At 36.3% G+C, this 18,155-nt stretch overlaps 1 protein-coding gene across 3 annotated transcripts; it reads right to left on the reverse strand.

Annotated features, from left to right (window-relative positions):
- Positions 1 to 1,564: 1,564 nt before the first annotated feature.
- Positions 1,565 to 18,123, reverse strand: LOC110467026 (protein lin-54 homolog). Of its 3 annotated transcripts, XM_021523889.1 has the most exons (13): positions 17,898 to 18,123; positions 15,299 to 16,206; positions 14,730 to 14,877; positions 14,301 to 14,434; positions 13,613 to 13,855; positions 13,030 to 13,178; positions 11,821 to 11,892; positions 11,131 to 11,276; positions 10,680 to 10,774; positions 9,394 to 9,593; positions 6,745 to 6,920; positions 6,042 to 6,094; positions 1,565 to 4,647 (listed from the first exon to the last, which is right to left on the reverse strand). In XM_021523889.1, the coding sequence occupies exons 1-12, from the start codon at positions 18,121 to 18,123 to the stop codon at positions 6,048 to 6,050; spliced, it is 2,544 nt and encodes an 847-aa protein (XP_021379564.1). In that variant the 3' UTR covers positions 1,565 to 4,647; positions 6,042 to 6,047. The 3 variants fall into 3 exon arrangements, with proteins under 3 accessions (XP_021379564.1, XP_021379566.1, XP_021379567.1); XM_021523891.1 differs by lacking the exon at positions 6,042 to 6,094; XM_021523892.1 differs by lacking the exon at positions 6,042 to 6,094 and having other exon boundaries at positions 1,565 to 5,306.
- Positions 18,124 to 18,155: the final 32 nt, after the last annotated feature.

Raw genomic sequence — 18,155 nt, forward strand, 5'->3', positions numbered from 1 at the left:
CTTCTAAATGTGACCAATATTAATTAGATTAGATTCGACATTTTGCATTTGTTAATGCATTCCGTTTGACTGAAAGTTGCTAATTTGCTGATTTCTTGAATTTCAAAATAAACCCTAAAAAATTCATTGGTATTTCATTTAGCTTTAATGTTTCCCTTACTTGTCGCAAATAAGCTTCGATATATAAAACAAAATCAAAATTCATTACTGCAACTATCCAATCTGTTCTTTTCAAGTCATTTCTACAAATTAACTTTTCTAATTTATTCGTTACAGTGAAAATTCATTAGTATCAAACTTGCATGCAACTAAAGAAAGACAAACAAAAACAAAAGAAGAGCAATAATCACTTTTGTCAATGTTTCACAGAATCATAAAAAGATGAGGTAATTTAGTGGAATCACGGAATCCATAACAAGTATTATGACAGGTGTAACCTTCATCTCTTGTAGAAATTTGCGCCAAAATAAGGAAAAACTGACAGTAAACTGTTGACAATAGACAACTGGAGAGTGTACAAAAACAACACGAGTCAACAAAACAACAAACATGAGCAAAAATAACACGAGTAAGAAACCACCCCAAGGGGAGAACAAAATCTTACGAGAATATCACCACTTTATGTATGGAGGGGAAAAAAATAAATCAAACCTACTTAAAAATCAATCTAAACCTCATTACATGGGTGGTGCAGATTCTATGTTTCATTCTCTACTCAGAATGGTTTTTACTTTTCACAGAACTGTGTATTGCAGCACATCCGTTAAAACAGCGGTGACGTGCCTCATGTAAGGATACAAGTACATTTGGCACGTCGCCATTAAAACTTAAAGGACTATACAGAAAACAAGCCTGCGACATCTGGGGCGGTATCACAGTAAGCCTACCTAGTTAATTTACAACTAGAACATGCTAGTGTATTGATCCCCTACATTCCTAAAACTACCTGTACATAATCTTACAATTTTCTATGGATGCCCAAGCCTCAGATTGGACAATAACATTACCTTCCTATGATAGACGCAGTTACATTCCTCTTAAAATTCAAAATCTCAAACAACTAAAATCATTTTTTCTTCTGATGTGCCCATTTTATTATTTTTCATATATATATTTTTTCCCCAAACATTTACGGTCTGGGACCTTTAAGTTTACGCAGAATGACTGCTTTGTTTAAATTTCAATATTCTTTTGAAATTCAGGAGTTAAGAAAATGTTAATGCAGGCCTTAGTTTTCATTTCTATTTAGTAAACAAACAAGAATTACGCGTAATTATATGTGTAGCCTGTCCCGCTTTGTCAATATAATAAGCATTTGACATAGTACTTAGGATATATTTAAAGAGAATTGAAATTGAAGGTCATAAGGAAACGGACCTAAACGCAAAATCATAACATTGATTTGTTTTAAAGTTCAGAAATTTCAGGTTTTTATCCGAAAAAGTGCAGAGATCCATGAAATGTTTTTAGAGTAGTAGGCTCTACTACCCATGATACATGTATGATAGAGGTTTGGTTGGTCTAGCTCTTATATTTTGTCAGAAAGAGCCTAATATGTAAGAGCTAAACGCAAAACCTTAACGTTGATTTTTTTTCTAAGTCCAGAAATTTGAGGTTTTTACCCAAAAAATACAAAAATCGTTGAAATGCTAGTAAAGAGTGTAATGCATTCAGCTATACATCCCATGATACACCTATGACCCAAGTTTGGTTGCTCTAGCATTTATACTTTGTCAGAAACAGCCTAATATGTAAGAGCTAAACACAAAACCTTAACGTTGAGTTTTTTCGAAGTCCAGAAATTTGAGTTTTTACCAAAAAAATGCAGAAATCAATGAAATGTTTTTAGTGCAGTAGGCTCCACTACCCATGCTTCATCTATGATGGAGGTTTTGTTGGTGCAGCTTTGTCAGAAACAGAGCTAAACGCAAAACCTTAACATTGTTGACGCCGCCGTCGGAAAAACTAGGTTGCAACCACCATTGACACCGATTGAAAAAATAAAGGATAGTATAACATGCATGAAATAGTTTTAATATGAAAATTCACTTCAACTGTGTGTGGAAATCCATTCTGGAAGGAAGTTTTACTGGTTTTTTTTATCCCTATCATATAGAAGGACACTTTCATTTATTGGGCTACAGCACTTATAAGATTACACAGTATCGAGGCCTGGGTCACCCTATTTTTTAAGAGATCACATGTATTTTTGGCGTTTAATATACACAGATTAATATCATTATGAACTTCTACTTGACATCTATGCTCTTAAAACCCTCATTATTATACCCGATTTCATGGTAGGTTCTCGAAAAAAAAATCCTATCGTGAGTTTATATTCTACAAGCCTACCTGGTGGTCTTAATAACAATGCACTATAAATATTGAATTGGATGTCCCTGGTTTCCATTATGAAATAGGATGACTGGTATGTGATTGATAAATATGATCAACTTACACTATCACTGTTATTTATTGAATCAATTAGTCTCTACTTTTTAGAAAACAGCTGTTACCACAGCGTATTAATTATGATATCTATTACAGTATTGTTGCATCTTGGTATCCATAGCAACGGTACAAAACACCCCTGGAAATGTTAGATTAAAGAACCTTGGCTACCGACTCTACATACCATTCTATACACCCAAAATTTCTTTCAAGTCAGTCACTGATAAATGACTTCTTCGGAAAAAAATTACCATCATAAGGTACAAACAATGAGAAAATGCTCACTTAGTACTTTCAAAGCAAAAAAAAATGTGTCAAATGGTTATGACTTTTAAAGTATAAGAAAGATAGAAAGAGGTAAGGAAAAGACGGAGAACACGGTAAGAACTTAAAACAGCAAACAGAGTCTTCATTGATGTTTGAAGTCAACGAAGAAGCCAAATCAATATGCAATTTTCTCATGAAATCACTTATGATGATGAGAACTGTGAATTAACATTTCTTGATGACAATGGGACTAAATTAATTCAGTACAAATAGTGTCTGCCACAAGATACTGTAAACATACTCGTTAAAGAAACACTTTTTCAAGCGATTGCCTTGCTCCATCTCGCTTCAAAGAACTAAATTACATACATCATCACAACCATCTAGTGAACATATACCAGAAAAGTGTCGGTTCCTCATTTGTGAACAAGCCGATAAAAATGTACGATACGGACAGCACTGATTTCAGTATGTTTAAAGTAACTTAGGAGGAATACATAGACAGAATGTTGTTGGAAAATGACTGTGAATATGACCTGGAAATCATACACACATAGACTGCAACAGTTATAAAATGTACATTTCTCGTTACCAGAATTACAATAATGGCAAAAAAAACAAAAAACAAAAAAAAAATGACGTAAAACAAAATGATAACTTTTGAATATCTAATGAAGTTTATTGTTGTTGGTTTATAAAGTTAAACCAATCAAATGGATATAAATAATGGAGATTAACTGACTAATCACTTCGCTAGTGGTAGAGTAGGAAGTTCAACAATTTAATGTATAAATGGAATATTTAGAGATGTTAGGGTAAAACTTGTCAAGGAAATACTTTTAAAACCTCAGTTTCATGATTTTCATTTCAATTTTTGCATCGCTTCTGTATTTAAACACCAAAATTACTTTTTCCCCAAAAAAATACAAATACTAAAAGGAGAACCAAGAAAAGCTGTTCGTTTTTGAAATGTGTTTATATAAAATTTCCCATGTAATGTTTAATAAGTGAAGTTGATGGATTTACGAAAATTTTAAGGATAATTTTGGTAAAATGCTTGATCACTGCATTATTTGTAATGTTTTGGAGTTAATCAACCCAGTTATATAAATGCAACCAGGCACTAGTGCCGATCTACACTATTCTACCTAAAGATCAAACCCACTGAATGATTATGTAAAATTAATAAACCTCTTGGATGGACGCAGGTTCTTGTAATTGCCAGCTAGTTCATTATCATACGCTCAAGTCAACATTCAGACGGTTTAACTTTCATAGGTTTTCTTTCATCCCCACACAACATTTGTAGAAAACTCTCAGATCTAAGGAAACCTATTGAGATGTAGTGATGGCTATTCGGGTGTAAATACGGTGTAACGGAGGGGCGGACGAAGCAATCAACCAAGGCGTACGGGTTAGTGTTGACATTGCATTGACAGTGGCTGACAGGAACGGAACGCCACTGAAATTAAGCACAGTGACAACGCTTGTTGCCACTTCGATAATAGGCAGGTTTGGTGTCAGATTCCGTCATTCATAATATATTAAATAAAACTTTCTGTACAATGTTTTGCACCAATCTCATAATATACATCTGTTCACTGGTAAATATACAAGGCGAGTCCCATACTTGTGCGACTCGCCCTTATGTACACAATTACTTAAATGAGGGTTCCTAAAATGGCATGTCTGGCCCCGTTCTCCAGAGTCATCGCTGACACGTCCATTCTCACATGATGCATAGAATCTAGGTAGTGAACACAGTTAAACGGTGAAGTCCAGAGCCTCGACACAAGTTCCCACTCGACACCGAGGGAATCTGCACTCATCATCTACCAACTTGGCCGGTTTTCTTTCCACAATACGTCTGTTGTTTTATCTCCATGTGCATCACAAATCACGGTTCTCCGTCACTCTCCTGAGGTATATCTACATAGAACAATGTACACAGCGGAAAAAACATCAACAACCTGATGATTATAGCACTGTTCTTCAATAAAAAATATTTCATTACCTGTCCATCTTAAAAAAATATATTGGAAAATGGTACACTCAAAATATAAGCAGTAACAAGCACATATTTTTTTCTGGATAGTTTCAATGATCATTTTTATATTTATATCCATTATTTTTGAAATCTAGAAAAAATTGCCAAAATCTACCAAACATATCTTAAAATTTCCTTCATCATATCTTGTTTGCTGCCCATTTTACATTTCAAGTAACTTTTGTGGAAAAAAATGGACATAAAGAGCAATTCTTGCAGTTAAAAGTTTTGAAGACATGTACAGGACGATGAGGTGACATTGATGATACAGAAGACAAATGACGGTGCACTAATGAGATTGATGACGGGATGAGCAAGCAACTGTATGGTCAGCACTTGGGGAGACGTGTTGGAGCGACATGCAGGATGTTTGACCGGGAGCTGGACACTGGTCAGGGACCAGCCTACAGCATGCACAGATGAGATGATGGTACACAGTAGGGGGTCATGATGCACAGGGAGGGACTGCATGCTCTGGTTAGTGGGAGGGGCTTCTCCGGCTACGCCTGCCTGTCTTTGTCTCAGGAATTTGAGTCGGAGTCTAAGTAAAGATGTACACAAGAGACAAATATGTACTTAGTAGTCAACGGTCACGACTATTCACTACAACTGATCAAGTTCTTCCATTATCAACCGAGAAATACAGTAGTGTAGCTGTAGTGACTTTCAGTGTTGGACATTCACTGTCATTCACATTCACATTTATTTTTCGAAGCACAATAACAGAGGTATACAATTACTGTATAGTTGTTCAATTTTGCAGTTGTCTTGATCGGAACTCTTTCACTCACAAGGATTTAGTTTTTCTGAACACCACCTAGTCAAAAGTTTGTTTACTGTGAGTAAAGCAAAATTAAATCCACTTGGAATAATACCAACTATATAGTATTAAGACAATTGTCGGCTGGCAAGAATTGAAAACCTCTACTATCCTGAAGTATATTTTCATGGTAAACACTGATTTTTTTTTTCTTAACCTCTCACATGCAAACCTGAAACTATTGATGCTATAAATATCAAATAGATTGGAAATCATTCGTTAAATTTCAAATCGTTAAAAAACCTCAGTAAAGTTGATGTCTTTATAAGGTTTCGAATTTGACTGACTGACTTAGTAGTTAGATAAACATGACAACCAATGAGCACTGGTTTGAGGACCTCTATTTCTCCTTAACGTATTGTCTTACACTATGGATATCAGGTGTTAATGGAAGAACGTTAATCAGTTTTTGCTTTGGATGCAACAAATAAAACTCTTTCTCAAAGAAAACTTTACCTCAACCTATCTTATATCCCAGTTTGACTCAATGTTAACTGAATTGACTAATTCTGCAAAAAAAAATCACCACATAGTCGTTTTATACATCTATAAATAGCACTTAATTTTATACAAAACTTATGAGCACAAACAAAAATTATCTTGATTCTGCAGAAAGCATATTGTAAAGTATAGATATATTTTATTTTCAGGAAAGAGGCTTTTTTCCCAACTAAAATCCATGAATACTTAATCAGAGCAAAATTACGCAAATTACGCTTGCACATACAGATATACTGCAAAACTATATTGCAGCAGCAACAAGAATAGTCAGAAGAGTGAAAACATAGAAAAGTCAATAACAAACTTGAATATTGCTCTATTGGACCATGTCCATCCTTTCATGTTTTAAAGATGATTGAGAGTCAAAACTGGTTCAAAATGATGACAGTATCTAACCAAAGTCAACTGTCAGCAAAGACAAGGAAGTTCAGAGTTTCAGAGGATCGAGTGAATGAAATTGATTGACTGCACTGTAATTAATAGGCAGGAGGTGAAGATCTCATCCCAAAGCTTTACCAAGTCCAGTGATATTGAATAAACAAATGAATGAATGAATGAATGAATGAATGAATAAATGAATGAATAAATGAATGAATGAATAAGTGAATGAACGAATAAATGAATACAAACAAGGAAGACAAGTGGACAGTGCTAATACCTTTTGTCTTGTTTGCCGAGTCGATAATTTGTAGAAGACATCGCCCAAATTCCTCAATCACCATTCGTTCTTGAACAACCGGGGGCATCTTGAGCCGTTCCGCTTCCTCCGCCTGTGCCAGCAGACAAGCACACGTCGCCTCAGCCACCTCTGCCGTGATGAAGGTGTACGGTAACCTGGATAAAAACAATCATAATTTCACATCTTCGTGTCCACTTTAAATTCTATGAAGACATATCCAGAATTAAATACACGAGAGGAACTACGAGTGGTTGGGGCTAATCTGATATTTTTCAGCGTTAGAAGTATCCACCTCAATTGAAATGGGTTGGGACGTGGGCCTCCAATTCCCAACCATTCTGGAAAAGTCCTATTACTTCACGCTGCATCAAAATGGATACCACAGGAGCTCAAGTAATTTTTCGAATTTTGAACACATATTTGAAAACACCTTCAAAACTAAACTAGAACACTGACAGGTCAGTAAGGACCCCGTCTTGTGGCAATATATCCCTCATAATCATCAAGAAGCAATCTGCCCATATAGCTGAGCTTGACGTTTGACATTTGGACTTCAAAAAGAATGGCAAGGAAGCAAAATATACATTTTACATGTAATATGATATGAGTCTTGTTTCCTTCCACTTCCATATTTGCTGGGCTAACAGAAATGTTAATACCGGTGCAATACTCATTTGTTAGCTTTTATTTCACCTTATATACCTCCTCCATCAAGAGCCAGGGTCAAAGTCAGAGATCCACTTTATCTTTGACCTTTGGAGCCAAATGACCTTGACCATTAACCCAGTGACCCTGATCTTTGGTCAGTTGACTTATTCTTTAATTCCAACCAACTTTGCTTCTTAATATCATAACAAAATGTTAATCAGTAAAAATTACAAAACTTGACCTTTACCCTTTGAACCCCATAACCTGGAACTAAGGTCAGTTGAATTTGTGTTAAGTTCTGAACAACATTGCTTCATAATAACATAACAAAATGCTCACCAGTGAAAATATACAAAATTTAACCTTGACCTTTGACCCAATGACCTTGACCTTTGGTCAGATGACTCCTTGTTTAATTCTGATCAACTTTGCTTCATCATGTCATAACAAAATGTTCATCAGTGAAAAGATGTAAAATTTGACCTTGACCTTTGAATCTAATGACCTTGACCTTTGACCTAGAGTTTTTACCTAAGTGTCTCTCTTTGTTTAATTCCGAACAATTTTGCTTCATAATGTCATAGCGAAATGTTCACCAGTGAAAAGCTACAAAATTTGACCTTGACCCCTGACCTGATGACCTTGACCTTTGGTCAGTTGACTCCTTGTTTAATTCTGATCAACTTTGCTTCATAATGTCATAACAAAATGTTCATCAGTGAAAAGATGTAAAAATTGACCTTGACCTTTGAACCTAATGACCTTAACCTTTGAAAAAAAATGTTTATTTTTGTGAACTGAACATCTTGACCAAGTTTCATGTACATCGGTCAATAAATACCTAAGTTATCAGCCAGGAACAAAATTTGTGGATGGACAGACAGACAGACAGACAGACAGAGTGATTACTATAGGGCACCCCCTAATAATGTCACAATCATTTTTAAGAAATGTAGAAACATTATGCCATTAAGTTATGCCTAGATCTAAGAGCAATATGTACTACATGCTCAAAAGTTTCGTAAATAGTATGCTCAACCCACACAAAAATACAGTAAATATGCATACCAACCCAAAACGAAACACTAGTAGCCTCATGCTAAGCCTTTGCGAGGAATATCAAAACCGCTCTCTGATATACTGTGAATTCTCTTTAAACTGGACTCTGTACAATAAACATTTTCGCCTAAACTGACCAAACAGTTTAGTTCCAACAGTGAATAACAACAAGAGGCCCAAGGGCCTTAGCGGTCACCTGAGTTATATTATAGAAACTGGTAGCTTTATTTTATTGTTTAGATGTGATGTGGAAATCAGCATGTAAACTAAGTGTCATGTCATCAATGGATAAGAATTTGAAAATATTGGTAAATGTTCCCTTTGGGGCCCCGTTCTAGCCCCTGGGGATGGGGCAGGAATCCCAATTTTACAAAGTAGTACTCTCATTCACCAAAGATGATTCTGACTAAGTTTGAGTAATTTTCTGCTGAAAATGGATAAAATATACCCAAAAGTGTTATTTCCCTAAATAAACTATAGTAAACTTTACCCCGTCCCCAAGGGAGAATGGATAGCATGGGGGTCCTGAAATTTACAATTTAGGTAAAGCCGCTGATGATCTTTCTTTCCATGCAGAGAAAATGACTGTAGTGCCTCTGAGTCTGGAGAAGAAGATTTTTGAAATATTGGTTAATTTTTACTTTGGGGCCCCGCCCTGGCCCCAGGGGTTGGGGTAGGAATTTATAGCCTCATCTACCAAGGATGATTCTGCCCAAGTTTAAAAAAAATCCATCCACTGGTTCTTGAGAAGAAGTTGAAAATGTAAAAAATTTAGGCACGACGCCAGACAGAAAGCAATTAGAATAGGTCACTTGAGCAAAGCTCAGGTGACCTAAAAATGCTCTACATTCCAGGGACAAATATGACCAGCATTTTTTATCAAATACCTAATTTTTCTCAATACTAGTGTCATGATCCTACCTTTCCCCGGTGGCGGAGGAGACTGGGGGCCGTGAAGGTATCCCAGATATTTGTGATGATAACTTGCTTTTGGCTGCTGTCTGTTGCTGGACCCGTACCTCTGCTGCATCAGCCAAATGCATCAAGGTTTTCCGTTCTGGACTTTCCTCAAAGTTCTTACACCCAACACATTTACAATGATTTGAACACATAATTTTCGCCTGAAAGAGAATACAACATTCAGTTTTATTTATTTTTTTGTCATTATAATATAACAATTTTAATATCAGTACTAACATCAACTGCATTGCACACCTACCTATAGAGGTGACACAGGTGTATTGAAGATTTAGAAGTTATAAATGCTAAGTTTGTTTTGAAAGCAGACAGTAATAGAAAACTTACTTTGCAGGATTTCGAAAACATCTGTTTCTTTGTCAAGCAAAGAGAGTGCAAATGTAGAAGGTTAAGTTAAACTAGGTTTAGAAGTTACAGTCTTAATGTACCAACAACAAGAAAACCCAATGAACCTATATAGTGTTAATACCTAAATAAGCTTTTAAGAGATCCAAGGAATAACTGACCGACAACTCCGAGATCCAAGGAATAACTGACCGACAACTCCTTAGGCCAAAAAAAAATAATTACTTGGTACTCAGGCCATTTTTTTTCAAAAGAGATGAGGCAGGGAGGGGTTTTTTTCCCCCATTTTACATGGCAAAAATGAGACGAGGGCGATTTTTTTTTATTGTGTAGTGTGTAAAGCGTTCATTTTGGGCATTTCCTTGTCAAATGTGTCCGTTTTTTGTCGCCCAACACACAGATACTTTAGCAGGACGGAGTTTATCTGGGAATGACCATGTTCCCAGATCGATGTTACCAGTTTTTATAGATGTGTAGAGATCCGTCATGGAGCAAGCCTCCGAAAATCCCCCCACAATGTTCCAGGGAAGAATCACTGATCCCCCCCAATTCCTTATTTGTACCGAAATGAGCGCCATTTGTACATGAGGTTAATAAGTCATAATCGTTTTAACGCTTGCCTGTATATCTATTTCCTTATCTTTATTCAAACGTTTTCGGGACTTGGGTGACTAACAAGTAAAACGACATGTGGACCAATTTTCCAGATTTTTTTTTAAGACGGCTGGTGCATTCACAATTTTTCTTTTTTTATTACTTTCACAATAAAAATCGGCAATGCAATGCCCTAAAATGAAATGCGCGCAGGCCTGAGAACCAAGTCATTAATTTGTTTTGGCCTTAGATACACAAGATCAAAACATTTCGTAGGAATGGAAGCTTACCTCATAACATTCACAGTAGTTTTTAAGGCATCCGGAGCGTTTACAGTTACAGCCCTTGTTATGTCGCCGGTCTCCATTACCCTCTCGGCCCTTACCTGTTTTATAACGGACACAAACACATACATCACAATGTCTACAACATGTCTAAATCATAACTACAGCCAGATGTGTATGCCACTTAAAACAAGTATAGCAGTATATTAAGATAAAAGTTAATTCTGATTATTTAAAATTATCCAGATTTAGGCTTGAACCACTTGGGTTAAAATTATCTAGCTTTTGGTAATTCTTATTAAAAGTCACAGTTTTTAATGCTCGAAATACAATTGTACCCAACACACAAGATCACAACATTACTACCATCATAACAACTCCATTACTGAAGTCTTCTAGCCCAAACTATCAAGACAAATTAACAGGCCACACTGCTCTGCAAATTGTCCTTTCTTACCAATCTTTGGGTGAAATGCCATTGGATTTCTGTCCAGGCATGATTTAATAGCTTTAGATCGTTCCTCTTCGTGTTCCAGGTTATTAGCACAGTTGTTACAGTTACAATTATGACAAAACTCGCCATTTGCAAAACAGTCACAGTACCTGTAAACAGAGATACAATGGTTTATTAAGTGTGATTCCAGTTGTGAATATAAGTCGGGGGTGGGGGCACTTATAATTGACAACACTTGAGTAGTAAGGTCTAAAATAATCATAGAACATTTGTATAATGGGTCATGCTTCCTGTGACCCAGGCTTTTAGCCAGGATTTCAAATGTCCCTGTCCAAAACGTTCATATTGTAACTAATTTTACTAAAGTGCCTGTCAAAATTGATATACAATGATAAGGTTATGTAGTGGAAAGGTGCCTGTCAAAATAGGTCCCTTTCAGAAAACCGCCTATCAAAGAGATAGGTGGACGGGTGGCTGGCTAATAGCCTGTTGTGACCCACAATTCAATTCCATTTGTCAAACCAATTGTATTAATGAGAATATACAATTAGTTTATTTACACTAAACAATCTATAAGACTCAGTGAAAAAGTATTCAAGAAAACCTAATTTTTAGCTCAACATTTTTCACAAAACAGAATCGGCTGATTATCAATACATGTACTAATAAATGTGAGTATTAATCAATACTTACAGCTTTAAACACTGGGATTTTGTACAGTTACATGGCTTTCTTGGTCTGGCACCGGTCGGCTCTATCACAGGACTGTGTCAAGATGATCATAAATAAGTTAATATTTCAAACCTAACATTAGCATGTCTCAAATGTTCCACAATAAAACAGAAGTGATCGGCTAGGGACAAACACTGATAACACTTAATTTCAGAGCACAAGTTACAAAATATCTCACTTCAGTTTTAACAAAGTCTTAACACACGAAATCGGATATAGGGGGCTTGTAAATTATTTGTATGATAGACAGTTAGTGAAGTAGATCTGAATATTATATGATGATGCAGTGAGGTCCGTGTAAAATTTGACGACTATAACACCAGCAATATCATATATATAGAGCTATTACAATAACAAGTGTCACTACATAAATGGAGCCAAAAGCATAGTGTAACGTGAGTGAAGAGGAAAATATAGGTCACAGTGACCTTCATGTCAAATAATGGTGAAGTACTACTAAGATGTATCTGTGTATAAAGATTGATGACTGGGGGAACTCTAGTACATGTATCAGAGAAATGGAGCTAAATGTGAAGTCAAACTAAAGTCACTGAAACAGAAAATATAGGTCACTCTAGTATCAGAGAAATGGAGCTAAATGTGAAGTCAAACTAAAGTCACTGAAACAGAAAATATAGGTCACAGTAACCTACATGTCACTCTAGTATCAGGGAAATGAAGCTAAATGCGAAGTCAAACTAAAGTCACAAAAACAGAAAATATAGGTCACAGTGACCTCCATTTCACTCTAGTATCAGAGAAATGGAGCTAAATGTGAAGTCTAACTAAAGTCACTGAAACAGTATATATAAGTCACAGTGACCTAAACATCATATAATGGGGAACTCTTCAAAATGTAAATGTACATGAGCTACTATGGGACTTCTAGTATCAAAGAAATGAGCACAAAGTCCAACCAGTAATTATTTATGAATACATTTATTTAACTATTTAACTTTGGTTCTCATCAAGATTTGACATAAGAAATCAGATAATCAAATAGTATTTTTGCCAATATATATTCCAATTTTGAAACAAGGTCTATTTCTGAAAAGTCCTTGAACTAAGCTGTCATAACTGCTGACGAAGTAAATATGACACCATAAAGTTTCAAAGTAAATTGTTCGGCACTAGAGAAATGGCGAGAGTTGCAATCAAACTGCTGATTACCTTAGGCCATTGACAGAGTTTCTTGCCATGGCGTTAGCACTAATAGAGGGGTCATTACTGGCGATGGCTATGTAGTCCTGTCGACTCTGCTGAACCTGGGGTTCTGGAGGCAGCACTGGAGCTACAGGCTTAGCGGGAGCTTGCTGCATCTGAAACCAATCACCAGACACATTTTCAATGGAGCATTCAAAAGCCTATACTGCAGTAAATAAGGACAATAAATGTCTGGACAACAATATTAAATGTGTATATATTTGAGGATATATTCAGAAAACTTAATGCTGTAATTTTTGTCTGCCTTGACTTCATCATTCATATAGAAAAGAAAAATATTTCATCAAACTGTTTCACAATTTTTCCCCCCCAATTAAACTTTTTTGATGTATACATTTACTTCAAGGATAATATAACAGACATAACAATTGAAATGTCATTCTCTGTATTTTGGTTTAAATTTTTGATCCCATTGCTTTTTGATTTTTTTGGGGTGGGCTACCTGAACCATCAATTTGATCACTGTTGTTGCGGGGGCTATAACAAAACAAATTTAAGTTCTTTTTAATTCCTTGACCTGCAGACCGACCTGTGAGAGATACGAAGCTGGTACCAGAGCAAATCCTTGTAGTCCTTGAGCACTGTTACCCGCCGACAGTATGGTGGCACCAGGGGGCAGCTGTCCTAGGGATGCAGAGCTGGCCGGTCGGATCTGCTGGAGTGTTGTGGCTGATGTTGTTGTACCGCCAGTACTCAAACGTACTTGGTTCGGCTGAGCTGGCAACAGGATTCGATGTACGCCAGCAGAACCAGCCTGGGATACCACTGTTTTCTGATAAATAAACGGCAAACATTTTTTCCCCCATTACAATACAGATCTACTTCGACACCTGTGGCCTTGAAAGTGGTTCAGGATCATTCAGTTGAACAAACTTGATAACCCTTAATCTAAGCAAGCTATACCACACAAATAGCAATTTACTTCATGCTTCTGATAGGGAAATCATTTCGTTTTAATAACAAATTGATCCATATGACCTTGAAAGTGTGTCAAAAGTAGAAGAGCATTTATTTAAACAAATAGAATAGCCATTTACTTATCCCATCCTCTACCAGGGACATTTTACCACTGACCTTGAAAAAGTTATTTTGTTTTCGCATGCAAGTAAAAGTTATCTATCACAGCAATGACTCTAGACCTTATCATTCTGTATAAAAGAAGTCATATAATGGAATTGCACTTATTGCATTTTAAGCTGCCACTTATTTCAACTTACAAGTTGTGAACCCTGCAGTGGAAGTGTGATTTTCATTTGTTGTCCTCCATGCTGACCCAAGGAAACTGTCCCAGAGTTGGACACTGGTATTCCATGTACCACTGATGTCAACTGCCCTCCCGCCGTCTTCCCACCTAAAACAACATACGTTTGTACTAATTCATCATGTTTAATGGATTCCATTCCGTACACAACCTGTACTTCTATGCGACCAATGTCGCTATACATAATTGCCAGAAAGCTCTTTCAATAACATTCAAATAAATATCCATGAACGCATCCTAACCTTGGTTTACATAGAACCTTTTCCATGAACAGGAAAAGCAATGTGTCATTATCAACAATCATCTGAACTTCCAAATCCGAGCCAGGTCGTACATTTTCTATGCATTCTCGGTTATTTTTCACAAGTTTCACGACAATGCAAACCTTGGGAGGAAGGAGCGACCAACCGAAGATACTGGAACTTGCTGCCCTGGACCGAGTGGACACTGGACATAGGAATGGCCATCTGTTTCACCCCTCCCTGTGTAATTATCTGAGGGTTGGAGCCAAGTAATGTCTGGCCGGATTGCAGCTAAAACCAACACATCATGGTATGATAAAAGTACCTGTGAATTTACATAAACCAAATATATTTGACAGTAGATCATATTTTCTATACTTTCAAATTCAAATCTATGAAAGTTAATCTGAAAAGTCATATAAACACATATAATCAATAAATCTGTGGAAAAATTAGATAGCAACAAAAAAAAATGTGATTTTACTTACCACCAACAAGTAAATATGTAAATCATGTTATGTTTGTATACATGTGTATATTGTGCACATGTTTAGATAAGATATTTTCATTTCAATTTTCACTAGCTAAGACATAAAATAAAATCGCTTGGTGCATCAGACTAACGGAATTGTACATCCCTGATAATATTCACAAAATATGAAAGTGCCACATTTAGATGACAATTGCCATAAACAATGGAGTAAACACATACCACCGTCCCTTGTTTTAAAACTTTTGATGGCGACATCGTTATCATATTCACAGTAGGTCTCGACACTGTCACAGTATTACCAGTTGTACTGGAAATAGTCACTGGTGTATAAGACCCAGGTTCTGATGGATTCTTTGCTAACATAGATATTGCAGCTGGTGCTATCCGCTGTGGGGACTTTCCCACCGACACAGGAATCATTGTTATTTTGGTAGGAGTCTTTGTGGGTGACATTGGAAGTTGTCGCACTGGTATTCCTACTTTACCCGGTGAGGACATAGTTGTCAGTTTCATGGAAGAAGCCGACACAATGCCCTGCGGAGATATAGTTATTGTCTTTGTGGGTGTCTGTGAGCCCTGGGGTATGATGTTGATTCCCTGTCCCATGGATGACAGAGACATGGTCTGACCAAGGACCTGATTCAGTTGGATGGGCATGGCTTGAGGTTGACTAGTATTAGGGTTCTTGGTAATTATCACTTTAGTCACCACAGGACTGTTTCCAGATCCTGATAAAGGTCTCTTGATGGTTGTCACGGCTTTCGTTGCAGAAGGTTGTGAAACAACAAAAACTTCTGGTGTAGGTTTTGCAGCGGGTGGCTGAGACACATAGATGATTTCCGGCTGTTGTACATTACTCGCCACAGAATCATTCTGTGGCAACACAACTGAGCCAGGAGGCTGACCTTCCACTAGCACCGTTTCCACTCCACCTATTTCAGGTGTGGAAGAGATTACAAACGTATCCAGGGGAGTCTCCAGATTTTCGATGGGCTCGTAATCCACAGCCGTTGGGATGTCAACAAACTTTGATGATGAGGCAATGCCTTCTAAACTGTTCACGCTGGAAGTGTTTAATCCATCACTTGCTACTGTTACAACTGTGAAAGCTTCGTTATTTCCTATGCCTGAAAAATTGAAATCAATTTAAATAACTTGAGGCTATCAAAGAATACATCTGTAATATTACTGCCAGCAATGCTATCTTGCAAGTATGCTTATTTTCTGGTGGACATGAATCACGTACATGAACTATTTAGAATTAAGAAAATCTTTAAAGAATTTTTTCTGGATAGAAGTTGAAAAAGATAACTCTAGAGGACCACCGACTACAAACTATAACAAAATTAAGAACAAACATTAAGGAGAAAGCGCAACAAAAATAAAAATAAATCAATGAAGAATATTTCAAGGTAGCTATATAGTTCAGCAATCGTTTTTTTCTACCTGAATCCTACAACAGCCCGTTCCTTCATGAACTGGGAAAATAAAGCATAATTTTTACTGAAATTGGGAAAATATTCCTCATTTTTTGGTGATATGGGCAAAATAAGGCACTTTTTTTTTGATAGGGGGAAACGGTCTGTATTTAACTGTAAAACTACCCCAAAAAATCTGTTGAGAGACAAGAAAATCTTACATAGACAAAATCCAGGCTGATCTCGGGACAGGTAGGTAGAACATGTGATCAATTTATTTTGATATTCTCTACTATAACGGGACTAAAGCAAATTTGTTGTCTGCTGGGACTCAAAATTTTGTCACCAAATTCTTTCAGTTTAATGCTAAATTTTTAGACAGAGAAAAAAATTGTCCAACTTTCAAAGAATGTCTGCCTGTACCTACTGAAAGAATGTCGTAAGACTTTTGGAACAATGCAAAACTTGGCTACATTATATGTTGGGATTTGTTTGTTTTTAATTACTTATTAGTTTCTTCTATATATATATATATATATATAACAAATAAATTTAAAGGACACATGTTGCTGCAACTATGAATCAATAACCTGTAATGATTAGATAGAATAATCATGAAACTATTTAAGTTCCCAAATTACACAATAGTGTTATGGAAAAAGAGTTGATGATGCAAAAGTTAAGAAATTGATTGATGCATGAACTTTTAATATACACGATATGAATTCATTTCTTTTCTTGGTCATTTTCTAAATAATTCACGTAACTAAAATATTTTCTTAATTTTTCAAATGAATCTAAACTTGCACTCCTGTAAACTTGTGTATTACAGCTTCACCCGCTGTGCATATTTATCGTCACTTCCGGGAACAAATGTGGCCAATCTCGCTACTGATAAGACAGTGCAAAGGAAACGGTCAATGCAATACTATTATTTTCTTAAATTGCATTGGTCAGTATGCATACTTTGCAAAGTTTTTGCGCAGATGCCTACTTGCAATTTATCACAATAAGTAAATAGCAATCAAATGGCGCGCCATTATGCCGACAGGAATGCAGGGAAATTTAAACTGCGAAACATGTTATGGAAATCGAAAAACATTAATCTGATCATTTAAATATAGTTGTGGCATAACCACACCAGTTTATCAATGTTCACAGCGATAACAATAGTTTAGCCATGCCACGTGCACCCTATTTATGCACGTAAATAAAAATAATCGTAACTTTCCGAAGCGAAGCGGCGAATCCACCGAAGGGTCGTCCCATTATTTTGTCAATATGCAAGCAAATATTGGATAAATCACATAATACAACAAGCAATGAACTACATGAGATGTTGCTCTATGACCATATCTGTGACATTTTATGGTTTTATGTGTCGATTGAATACTACAGACCTGTTCTCTGGGCAGGCATTCTGTGTTTGTTCAAAATCACGCGCCCACCATTACCATCCCATAATACTCGGGTCCGTATTCCGCGGAGTAAAATGCAGAAACTAATGACTAAATTTTGATTGGTAGCGATAATGTAAATATTTTCAGAAAAATGCGATTGATGATCTTCAACAGAAAAACACTTTCTAACGTAAATTTTCAAGACAAAAGATAGCTGTACGTTCATTAATATTAATTATTTTTAGAAATTAAGAAATT

The sequence above is a fragment of the Mizuhopecten yessoensis genome, unplaced genomic scaffold (assembly GCF_002113885.1).
Source record: "Mizuhopecten yessoensis strain PY_sf001 unplaced genomic scaffold, ASM211388v2 scaffold11153, whole genome shotgun sequence".
NCBI classification, from domain to species: Eukaryota; Metazoa; Mollusca; class Bivalvia; order Pectinida; family Pectinidae; genus Mizuhopecten; species Mizuhopecten yessoensis.